Source organism: Astyanax mexicanus, chromosome 11 (assembly GCF_023375975.1).
Source record: "Astyanax mexicanus isolate ESR-SI-001 chromosome 11, AstMex3_surface, whole genome shotgun sequence".
Classification (NCBI taxonomy): domain Eukaryota; kingdom Metazoa; phylum Chordata; class Actinopteri; order Characiformes; family Acestrorhamphidae; genus Astyanax; species Astyanax mexicanus.
Window position 1 is genome coordinate 50,570,187 of NC_064418.1, and position 12,767 is coordinate 50,582,953.

At 36.3% G+C, this 12,767-nt stretch overlaps 1 protein-coding gene across 1 annotated transcript in view; it reads left to right on the forward strand.

The window, feature by feature from the left end:
- Positions 1–234: 234 nt before the first annotated feature.
- cwc22 (CWC22 spliceosome associated protein homolog) overlaps positions 235–12,767 on the forward strand; it is a 59,597-nt gene continuing 47,064 nt past the window's right edge. The window contains exons 1-2 of the mRNA XM_049484661.1: positions 235–354; positions 5,846–5,945. Of these exons, the coding sequence (XP_049340618.1) occupies positions 289–354; positions 5,846–5,945 (166 nt within the window). The 5' untranslated portion in view covers positions 235–288. The remainder of the gene's footprint in view (positions 355–5,845; positions 5,946–12,767) is intronic.

The window sequence follows — 12,767 nt, forward strand, 5'->3', positions numbered from 1 at the left end:
AGTAATAATAATAATGTGTTTTATTGAGATAATATCAATAACGTCTTATTTTGTTATTTGTTTAAATTTAACACAGTAGTTTCTACGTTTAATCGTTTAGGAAACGTTGTAAGCTGCAAAATAATAGACTGTCTAAACGTTGTCGCAACGTTACCGTGTTCATACAGGAAGTCGCGCCTTTTTTTCTGACATCGACTTCAAGCTGCGTCTAAAACGCGTTTTCACTTTTGTTGTTTGTCCCTTTCCGGTACCCGTAGCGGCTTCCACTCGTGGTGGAAAGAGGCGAACATGGCGGCGGCGGCGGAGTCCGGAGAAAAAGAGGCGGCGGAGGGATTAACCCGCAGCCCGGAGCAGGTGAGCGGGAGCCGGGGAGCGGGCGGCGGAGATACCGCTGCGGGGGAGCGGGACCCGGAGCGGGGAGAGCGCGGGACACAGACCGGGGGGAGAGAGCGGGAGAGCGGCCTGTGTACACACACACTCCCGGAGCGCGCGTTATTAATCTCATACTACACAACTATCGATTAATCGGGTTATTGATCATTAAACAGCAGATTTAAGGTCAAATGCGGCTCACACACACTAATAAACCCCCTATACTAACTAACAAACACACTCTTAGTGTTTATTTACAGTTAATAGTAATGATGTTTACAGTAATTATGGTGTTCAAACAACTGTCCTACTTTAGCACCAAACTTAGAGCTAACACTCACTATACTACATTACTATTCACTATACTACACTAATACTCACTATAATTACTATAATGATACTCTATTCCACACTCATAATAACTGTGCTAGACTAACAAATACTATAGTACAGTAATACTCACTTTACTACACTAACACTCACTGTAATACAAGACTAACACTATTAGTTACTACAATAACACTCACTATACTACACTAACACTAACTATACTACACTAACACTCTATAATACTACACTAATACTAACTATACTGGACTAACACTGACTACTTGTAGAACACTCACTATACTACATTAAAACTCACTAATTCTACACTAATACTATACTGTATTACTACTGTAATACTACTTTAACACTCACTATACTATACTAACACTTTAATACCACACTAATATGCACTGTACTGGACTAACACTATACTATTCTGAAAACTATTATACACTAAAATTCACTGTACTACACTAATGCTCACCATACTACACTAATACTCACTATACTACACTAGCAGTCACTAGAATATTCTACATTGATACTTACTATACTACAGTAATGCTCACTGTAGTCTACTATGCTTATGCTCACTATACTAGACCAATACTCACTATACTACACTAATTCTACACCATTACACTACAACACCACCAATACTATACCTATACTAATACTCACTATAATATACTACACTAATACTCTACACTTATACTCACTGTTTTAAACTAACACACAAACTCTTGGTGTTTATTTACACTTACCAGTAGAGTGGTGTTTATAAAACTCTCGCCAAACTCTCACCTAACTCTCACTATATTAACTAATACACACTACACTATTATAGTGCCGTAAAAAATATATTTGCTCCTTATAGATTTCTTTTGTCATTGCTTTTTTTGTCATACTTATATTTTTCATATTCTCAAACAAACTTCAATATCAAACAAATATAACCTAAGTAAATATAAAAAGCAGCTGGAGATCATCAGGATGTTAGTTGGTAAATGTGAGACGGGTGGTTGTATTTCTCTGTTTTTGGTCAGCAGTGTTTTTTTTTTTATTATTTATTTCTTATTATTAAATCATTAACACTGATCTTAACTGAGGCTTTAGTGAGATCCTGCAGTTCTTTAAATGTTGTTCTGGGTTCTTTTATGGACCTCCTGGATGAGTTCTTCATGCCCTTTGCAGTAATTTGGGTCGGCCGGTCACTCCTGGGAAGGTTCACCAGTGTTCCATTTGTTTTTTCTCCATTAGTGAATAATAGTGAATCACTGTGGTTCTCTGGAGTCTCAAAGCTTTAGAAATGACTTTATAACCTTTTCCAGACTGAAAGATGATCAGTAACTTTTTCTCATCTGATGTTGAATTTCTTCAGATGGGAGAATAATAATGTGCTGATTTTTTAGATCTTTTATCTTCCTTATGTTTTCAGATATGTTCTATTTTAGTGATTTTCATTGTAGCTATGGCTAGGTTGGTTTGGATAAATGTTGTTTTCCCTTATTACAAGAAATAGTAAAAAAGGCTTTTTTTTATGTTTACCCAGGTCTTTCTGTTTTTGAAGTTTGTTTAATAATCTGAAAAATGTAAGTATGATAAAAAAAAAAGCAAAAATAAATGTCTATAGGGGTGGGGCGAAATACACTGTACACACTAACACACTAATTATACACTGTAGTATTGTATCTAGGGATATATGTAGTCTTATCATTCTATGATCTTGAGATTAAATGTGACCTAAAAGGTACTTTCAGAATCAGAACGTAAATAAAAAAATCCATAATCCATTTTTAATATTTCAGACACCTTCTGACACTGGCTTTAACATGATTTATTTAGCTTAGCCTTCTCTTCCTGTTTTATTTCGGAACGTTTTATTTGATAAAGTAGTTTATTTTGGAGTTTCAGGTTGCAGTAAGTGTTCCATCTGTTCCACTTAAGAAGTGTTTAAAAATTTAAGAGCGTAAGCTCTAAAAGAAAAGTGTATTTTAGCTCCTGTGAGTCATATCTAAGTTTTTTATTCACAGTACAAACTTAATAAATTATCTTTATATACCATTAAAAATTTAAATAGTATACATTTATGTTTGTCTTGCTTTTCAAAAAGAAAAAACAACTGCAGATATACAATTTAAAAATGTTTATTGCACACAAAACATTATCATTCAGGGCTATTCTAATCATACATTTACCTCAGAAATTAAAATGAAATCTCAATATTCTTTGAATATACACTACAGGTAAAATGTATAATTTTTCCACTTTATCTTTGTCATTTAATCTCTTTATGTATAGTCTGGAACCTGAAATAGTAAATATTCCAGTGTACAAAAAATATTTTTATTCTAATCATGAATTTACCTCAGCAAAGCTTCTTTCTTTTTAATCATACATTTACCTGAGCAGCACTATTCTAATCATGGATTTACCTCAGCAGTGCTATTCTAATCATGGATTTACCTCAGCAGTGCTCTTTTATTTATACATTTACCTCAGCATTTACCTCAGCATTTACCTTAGCATTGTGACTGTTCTAATTGTGAATTCACCTCAACAAGGTCATTATATTCATGGCGTTATCTCAGCAGTGCTGTTTAGTCTTCCTAACTTGTCAGTAAGTGGCACTGTCGCCTAATAAAACCGCTAATGTGTCTCCAGGCTCTTTAAATTCTCAGACGCACGTGAATAATTTATCTTAAATAAAACAAACAGGTTTAATTTTCCCAAACAAATGGCATGCATTAATGCATTAGTGGTGACCGCCTGCATTATTGGTTCTTTTACTTATTTGACTAGGGTTGTGACATATCGTATCGTATGCGATAATATCGCCAACTATTTTAAATATGGTGAAGTTGAACCATATTATAACCTGAAATATGATGCCCATATATCACCCACCCCTAATTATCACATCAGGGTTCTACTTTTTACTGTTTTCATTTATTTTATTTTAATCCTTTCTTTTATATGGAGATATTTGGAGGAGTGCATTATTGGTTGGCGTGATTAGAATAACACTTATTAGTATCATGACTGATTATTCAGGATCATTGACTTCTGTTACAAATCTGATAAAATTATTTATTTATTTTTTAAATATCTCAGTTAGGGATGTGCCATATAATATCGTATGCAATATTAAAAATACATTTTCATTTTTTTGCAGTTTTTTGCATGTTTTAATTGAATGTTTTGTCATATCGCCAAGAATATCGTTATCGCAAAAATACCATGGAATATTGTGATATTATTTTAGGGCCATATCGCCCACCTCTATATTTGACTGCATTTTGTGTCTAGCTTGCGTTTGAGGGTCTGTTTTTTGTTTGACAGAGATTTAAGCTTAGAGTTGAAAATTCCTCCACTATTTTAAAAGGGTGCTCGACTGATATCAGGGTGGATGGTGCCGTAAATGCGGTGGATACGGTGGATACGCTCGGATGCAGAATTGAGGCTAAATCTGTAGTTTTTCTCTGGAGCTCAGGGTAAAGTGCTTATACTGCTTTATCTCAGTCTGTTTCTTTATCCTTTTTATAGCGATGACCAGTCTGTGTTAATAATTTATCCCTTCAGCGCCCTGGATGCCGAGGGCCCGGCCGTTTCCCATTGTTCCCACTGTGTAGATAAGTTTGTGTACTGGCCGGCGTTTCTATAAGCTTGGGGGTCTCTGCTGCTGCTGCTTCTTCTCCCTGAAGGCCTTTCGTTTCTGCAGAGGAAGCAAACCCAAGGCTATTCTTCCACGAGGCAAAACCAACCCCCCTCCTTCCTCCTCTTTCGGATCGGAGCTTCATCCTCCTGTATCTCACTCAGAACCGCTCAGGACCCGGCTCACGGGCTCCTCCGGCAACAAAGGAGAAAAGCCCGTCTGCTGCCCCGGCAGGGTTCCTACACTCACAGCAAATTGAGTTTTGATTGAAAACGAACCGCCGGCAGCTGTGATTGGCGTCTCTGTAGAAACGGAGACTCTGAGGAGTGCTGTTGCAGCGCGGGGACGGGGACGCAGGCGTGTGCTGCGCTGTTCCTGCTGTTTATGCTGTTTGTGCTGGTTATGCTGTTTGTCGGTGGTTGGTGCGAGACGGCGTGTCAGACGGGTTGCTGTTACACTTCATTACAAACAGCCGAACACGTCAGCACAAACTGAATTAGCTGATTTACATTCTCGCTCTCGCGCCTAAAACCCCCTGATAAGCGCACACACCTGTGATACCTGTGCTTTTTTATAAACATCTTAGTATGCGTTTTTCTAAGCAGAGTCCATACCTTACATACATGCAGAAATGTCTCATTAAATGTATCATGAAAAAAATATTCTTATTATCTCTTTCTTATTATTGAATCATTAACACTGATCGTAACTGAGGCTTTAGTGAGATCCTGCAGTTCTTTAAATGTTGTTCTGGGTTCTTTTGGGACCTCCTGGATGAGTTCTTCATGTCCTTTTGGAGTAATTTCAGTCGGTCGGCCGGTCACTCCTGGGAAGGTTCACCAGTGTTCCATGTTTGATTTCTCCATTAGTGGATAATAGTGAATCACTGTGGTTCTCTGGAGTCCCAAAGTCTTAAAAATATGACTGTTTAACCTTTTCCAGACTGATAGATGATTAAGAACACGTTTTTTTTTTTGTGTCTATAGGGATCTATAAAGTGTTTATTGTAAGCTGGAAACCAAGCAGGACCAAGCACTACTACAATTGTAAACTCATTGGTTTTGAGCTATTTTTTTATTTATTTTTATTAGTTTTAAAGTTATAAAGTTATACCAGGGTGTCTAGTCTCTAAGTTTTTAATTATATATAATTTTTTTATTATTATTTTCTACATTGTAGATTAATATTGAAGACATCAAACTATGAAAGAATGCATATTATAATGCAAGTAAAGAAAAAAAAGTGTTAATGATCATGTCACTAATATATACACTAAATATATACACTAAATGTATTTTACAAGTATTTAAGCTGGCGTTATTAATCCGAGGTGCATTTTACATGAATTCAATTGCTTAAATAGTTTTGGCACATCTAAAAATTGAAAATTCTTTTTAATCAGGTAATTTTAGTCAGATACTCTTCCACTTTTCTTTCTCTGTTACACTCTGTATCTTTTTCATCCTTTCTTTTTCTGGTGTTTTCCAGCGTTCGAGCCCAGGTGAGATGCGTGATCCTGAGAGGAGCCGGAGTGCCGGATCGTCAGATGAGGGAGACAGTGATGGAGATGATCGGAAGAGAGCTGCAGGTAAGATCATCCACATGTCGATGTGTGTGAGTGGGGTATGGATGGAATGATATAGCGCTATGCCGTTATATTGTATCACGATGGTGGTGGTATGGAAGTGAGGTGTGTCCAGGTAAATATCTGTCATGCGTTTATCTTGGCAGCGGGAAATACAAGTGCTCCACTTACTGATTAAAACCCTGACAACAGTCAACAGTCCTATCTTATCTTATCAATGCAAACCCAACTTTTACATGAACAATAAACAGGATAGTAAATAAAATAACATTGCTGTTCCCGTAAATGAGCTGCTGGAGCTCCTTCACAGCGTCAACCAGCAGCTCAGTTTCCTCTGCTGAGATGCACAAATTGCAGTGCTGTTAAGATACGAATGCGCCAAAGTCAGAGCTCACCTGCCTCTTAAAGGTCATGGCAACTAACACACTGATTGGTTTATTTCACATTACGCCCAAAACACACCCAAGATAAATTATAAGAATTAGTTAATGCATTTTGTTGTTGTTGTGATATCAGGGTTCCTGCGGGTCCTTAAAGTCTTAAATTGTAAATTTACTGCAAATTTGCTGTAGGTATTACATTTTTAGACGGTGTGTTTAACGCAGATGGGAAAGCACATACTAACATTAGCAGCAAGTTACTGGGGAGAGAACTAAGGTTAATGTAGAGCTAGCTAAAATTAGCTGCAAGCTAGCTAACGTTAACAGGAAGAGAACTAAGGTTAATGTAGAGCTAGTTAACATTAGCGGCGGGCAAGGTAACATTACTGGGGAGAGAACTACGGTTAGCAGAGAGCTAGCTAAAATTAGTGGCGGGCAAGCTAACGTTACTGGGGAGAGAGCTAAGGTTAACGCAGAGCTCGCTAACATTAACAGGAAGAGCACTAAGGTTAGCTGAATTAACGTTAGCGGCGAGCTAGCTAACATACTAATGTTAGCGGCAAGTTAGCTACATTACAGAGGAGAAAACTAAGGTTAGCGGAGAGCTAGCTAACATGCTAACATGTTTTCCATCACATTGGAACAAAATTGAAAAAAGGAAATTGATAACAAATGGAAAACTTAAGTTTTAATTTTCAATACAATTAATTATTTACTATTTAAGAAGTTATGACTACATTTTTGGGCCTTAAATTTTATTCATTAAGGTCTTAAAAAGGTCTTAAAAAGCATTAAATTTGACTTTTAAAATGGAGCAAGTTCCCTGGATATTGAGTAAAACCGGTTTATTCTCTGCCTGGTAGTTAAATTTGCAGTTTTCTCGTGGTGCAGGTGGTGGGCGTCTCCCGTTACTTGCGTATGAAGAGTAATACTCTGAATCAGCCCGTCCTTCAGACCGGCTGCTTTAAATACTCTGTGTATCCAGCACTGAGCTCTGAGCTCCTCCTCACAGCTGAGTCCTATTTTAATGTTCCCACAGTCAGCAGCTCCTACCTTCAGAAACGGGGACAAAACCAGTCCCACTGCGCCTGAGGGAGCTCCACTTTACCCAGCCAGAGCTCTGAGTGAAGAGCTGAGGACACTGTGGGCTCAATTTATACAACTCAGCTCATAATATCACCAGTTCTGCTGCTGCTGATCTCAGAAATCTGATTTACTGATAAAATTCTGATAGAAGTGATCTATCAGATTATGAAGGTACACATAAGGTATCATGTAGTAACTTAAAAGTGTTTAAAAACAAATCAAAATACTCTAAATACTGCATTTAGCAGGGTTTGTACGGTCATGAAAAACCTAGGAAAGTCAAAATGGCCATTTCCAGGGCTGGAAAAAAGTTTCGGAAAAATAAAAATACCCAGAAAGTTTAGAAAAAGTCATGAAATTGTATTTTTTTTTATCTGTCGACAGAGAAAATTCAGTATTTCAGAGCTCTCAATGTTGTCAACTTTGCTTAAAGAATTTTTTTGTTTTTTATCAAATTAATTTTAGGCCTACTATACAGGGTTCATACAGTCATGAAAAACCTGGAAAAGTCATGGGATTTGAAAATAGTAATTTCCAGGCCTGGATAAGTTTTGGAAAAATAATAATACCCAGAAAGTTTTGGAAAAGTCGTGGAAATTTGGTCTTAAAATCTGTGTGTTTCAGTTTATCGATGGAGAAAATCTATTTTGAGCTACAAATACATCAAATATATCAGCTCAGCGTTAATTCAGTGATTAAGCTTTGCACAATGGAGCTCTCAGGGTCTGACACACACTTTATTATTAAAGATTGTGTGTCAACATTTTATGATTCATTTTAGAGCTACTATAATCAATTTTGATTATAGTTTTAGTTGTTTTTTGTTTTGTTTTATTGTGCATTTCTGCACTGTTGGTCTTGAAAAAATTGCCTTGTACTTGTATGGTCTTAAAAAAATTGCCTTGAAGTCATGGAAAAGTAATGGAATTTTATTGGTTAAAAAGTGTATGAAGCCTGGCCTATAGTTCTAGTTTATTTTTGGTTTTGTTGGATTTAAAAATGATGAATTTCTTGGTTAAAAATTGCTGCATGAACCCTGATTTAAGGTGCTCTTATCTCGCGGTTTCTCGTTATACTCTTACTTTTTCTTTACTGGGGCGGTCCTGATGAGTGCCAGTTTCATCATTATAATGTTTTGGTGTTCTTTTTTTTTTTTTTTTTTTTTTTTGCGACTCAATTTGAGGATTGAGTCTTTTTTTTCCACTTTTCTTTATTTAGTTGAGTAGTTGTTTCTTCTCATAACCTGGATTCGAACGTTACTCAAATATTCACTATTCACTGTATACCTGTAACTCTACCTCTTCACTACTTTACTTTAACTGATGCTCTCAAACACTTTATTAAGAGACAAGAAATTCAAGTAATTAACTCTTGATGAGTTCAGCACAGCTGTTAACTGAAAGCCTGAATTCCAGGAGACTCTACCTCATAAAACTGACTGAGAAAATCCAGCAGAGATGTTCAAAACTGACCTGAATGAACTGAATATAAAAAAACTAAATTCCATATGTTTTTCTTCATAGTTTGGATGAGTTTAGTATTAATCTCTGCTGGTGTGTGGTGGGTACTGGTTCTGGGAGATGCTGCTGTGTTGGGTTTATCAGTCAGGGTGTCACTGCGTGTTATTCTCCAGATAATGCTTTCAATCATCTGTTCTGCTCAGCTGTTGCAAATCCGCCTCAATCCACGGCCCGACTGACAGCAGAGTCAACCCTGCGACTCCCCAGACTCTCGCCTGAGGACGCCTGTCCCTCCCGCTACACTGAACACCCAGCCCACTGACTCCAGAACCATCAGAACCACAGCCGGGTCACTGACTCAGCTCTGCACTCAGATTAAAACCATATCTCACAGTGCTGCAGTTATTCTGAGTTTTATACTGAAGCTAATGGGCTAATGTTAGAGGTAGGAGTGGGCGATATGGTCCTAAAATAATATCACGATATTTAATGGTATTTTTGCGTTAACGATACTCTTGGCCATATGACAAAATATTGGATTTAAAAAATGATTTTAAGAATAAACTACTGCAACAAAATTAAAATTAAATGTTATTATTGCATATGATACGATATGATATATGATATGGCACACCCCTAATAACTGAGATATTAAAAAATAGAAGAATTGTATCAGATTTGTAACAGAAGTCAGTGATCCAGAATATCATGATATAATAATAAATATATATAATATAATATAAATATATATATATAATAATAATAATAATAATGCACTCTAGATATCTCCATATATGCAGGATTAAGGTAAAATAAATGATGCTGGACAGATATTATCTGTCTCTAGTAGATATATAATGGGAAATCAGAACAGTTTTATTAATTTTTTTGCTAAAAACAGTAAAAATGTAAAAAGTAAAAATGATGTGATAATTAGGAGTGGGTAATATGAAACCATATTTCAGGGTATATCATAGTTCACCATATTAAAAAATGTTAGTGAAAATATTGTGATATATCTACAATAATATTACAAGGAATATACAAGGAATTTTGGATTTATCGGTGCATTTATTGGATTTATTGGATTTATTCGTTTTAGTTTCACTTTTTTTTTTCCCCCAATTTAACAACCAATATTCTGAACTGCAGGTTTATTAGATTATAGCGCCACCATGTGGAGTAATGCAGTAAAGCAGTAACTTTAGTAAGTCTAATTGAGGGGGCGTGTCTTAGGGAGTTTAGAGAGCATATGTTTGAATAACAATATTCATATTTATTAATAAAACTGATATTTTGTCCCACCCATACTTATCAATCGCTTAAAATATAGAAAAGCATCTGAAGTCTGACATTGTAATGCTGTGTGTTCTGCCAAATTAAAGAAAGTCCAAATAATTATCATTAATACATATATTTAAATTATTTATAACACTGTTTGAGATGTTTTATTTAAAAAAAAAAAAAAAAAACAAGACAAAAGTACATTTTTAAGGATTTTATGCTCCGTTATATAGTGGCCCCACTTTTAGCGGCAATAATGACATACACTAAAACTAGACCAATTTGTATTTTTGGGGCCAATGACGGCTAAATGCTTTAGAAATTTACAACTAATAACTAATAAGTAAATGACTAAAATGTGACTAAAACTATTATACATTTTAGTTAAAAGACTAAAAATAAAACAAAGTGAAAATTAGTGATTCTTCAAAATCTAGTTATTCCCAACATAAGCAGGATACAGGATAAACTCTTTTTTAATACCCTTTATTTTTTTAGAAACAATCAATGAATCTGTGTGTGTGTGTGTGTGTGTGTGTGTGTGTTCAGTGCCCCGGTTGCTGTATATCAGAACAGACCGTAGCGTGTCCCAGTCCGAGCCGCTGGGCCGAGCAGCAGAAGCGCAGGTGTCACACTGATGGTGTTATCCACGCCGCTGAGCGCCGCTCTCCCTCAGCCGTGTCCGCGGTGTTTCCGGCGTGTCGGGCTGATTCTGCTGTCGCAGGTTTCGTCGCGGTGTGTGATCTGGAGTCGCAGCAGCTGCATCAGTGCTGCAATAATCAGATATAAACCCAGTTTATTATTCACTTCCTCCCCTGCGGATCTCAGATACCTGCTCTAATGTTCTTTACGCTCCGTCTGACGCCTCCATTACTAATAATTAGGACTGAATTCACATATCGTGTGACATATTTTATGGACTAAAAGGCGCAAATCGGTGAACGTATATTTTTTGGTCTATTTTCATACGCAAGGGGCACCGGATTATTAGGGGGATTTTAACCCTCCTATTATGTTCATTTTTCAGGTTTTAACCTAGTGCATGTTTGATCATCCAAAATGAAAAAAAGTCTGAAACCCTCAAAAAATCCCAACAAGCAGTGTAAATATTTCATTTCTAACTCCATTACTAATTATTAGTTATTATAATATTTGGTGTAATGGTGTTCCTTACCTCTAACAGGTAACGCTTCAATTAGGATTATTCACAAATTTTTCATAAACATACTTTTCACTACTTTTGAAAGACCAATATACAAAACATTAGCTCTACATAACATTAAAACATAACAATGAGATGAACCATTTTCATGTTATGTGTTGATTACACTAATTAAGGCAAGCAGAAGAACTTTCATATTTCTTCAAACTTTAAAACGGGTCAATTTGACCCAGAACAAAACAGGAGGGTTAAGCAACACTAGTAAGGAATAGAGGTGTCTCCATGTTTTACTTCTAATTCAGCAGATCTTAAAAAAAAACTTAATCTACTAAATCTACACAGATTTCCCTCCTGAAAAAATGTTTATTTGGGTGAGTAAAGCACTTCCGTTTATTTACAGTAAGCTTAGATTTCCAGTATTTTAGCATGGTTAGCCATTCTTAATGCTAATGCATTAATGCTAATACTGCTCTAGGTGCTGGAGAAACTTTACTAAAAACTCCAGTACAACTCTGTACTTCAGTGGAGTGTCTTTACTGCTCCTTAATACCTGACTGATAGAATTCATACATAAGGAGCACCGGATTATAAGGAGCTCTGATGATTTTGGGGAAAATTAAAGGACCTTATAGTCAGAACACTGTAATATTTCGTTGGACCATCTTTAGCTTTAATTATGGTTTGCATTTGCTGTTGCATCGTTTTTTTCCACAAGCTTCTGCAACAAACATTTATTTTACAATCTGAGAAATCCCCATGAATCCTGGCATTGTCCTCTTTTGGAACAAATACACAGATGGATAAACATGGTGCTTCAGTATATTTTCAGTAAATCTGTACTTTTTTCCATTGCTCCAGAGTCCAGTCTTTACTCTCTCTATTAAACTGAAGGTGTTTTTGCTGGTTATTAAGCTACACACACTATTTAGTCTATTTATTCCCTTCAGTTCACTTTTTTGCATTGTGTTTGAGTGGTAAAGCTCTTACTTTCACTATTACACAACATATCCCTTCTAGAGTTCTTGTGTTTGGTGTTTTTCTACCATTTGATTTCACTTCTGAGATTGATCATGTAACAGTATGAAGTTTATTTATTAAAGGCACATTAGGCAACATTCTTCACTTAAAGTTTCCAGATTAATCGCATGCGTTAATGCATCAATGTTGACAGCATTACTGCATTTATACACACTTACTTGGTTGCATGCTCTGAGCTCTGTCCTTTCTCTGTTTCTCTCAATGTCTTTCCAGCAGATGAACGGTGAAGGTGCTTCAGATGCCTCTGAACCTCTGTAGCACTTTCCTACAGGCCTTGACATACTGTCTCATATATCATTTTTTATATATATATATATATAAAAGTCACCTTGTGTGTGTAAGCGAGTGAGAGTTTGGGGTCCTTCAGTAACATTCTGCTCGGGGGTTTTCCTCACAGCGGGACATTAAAACAGTG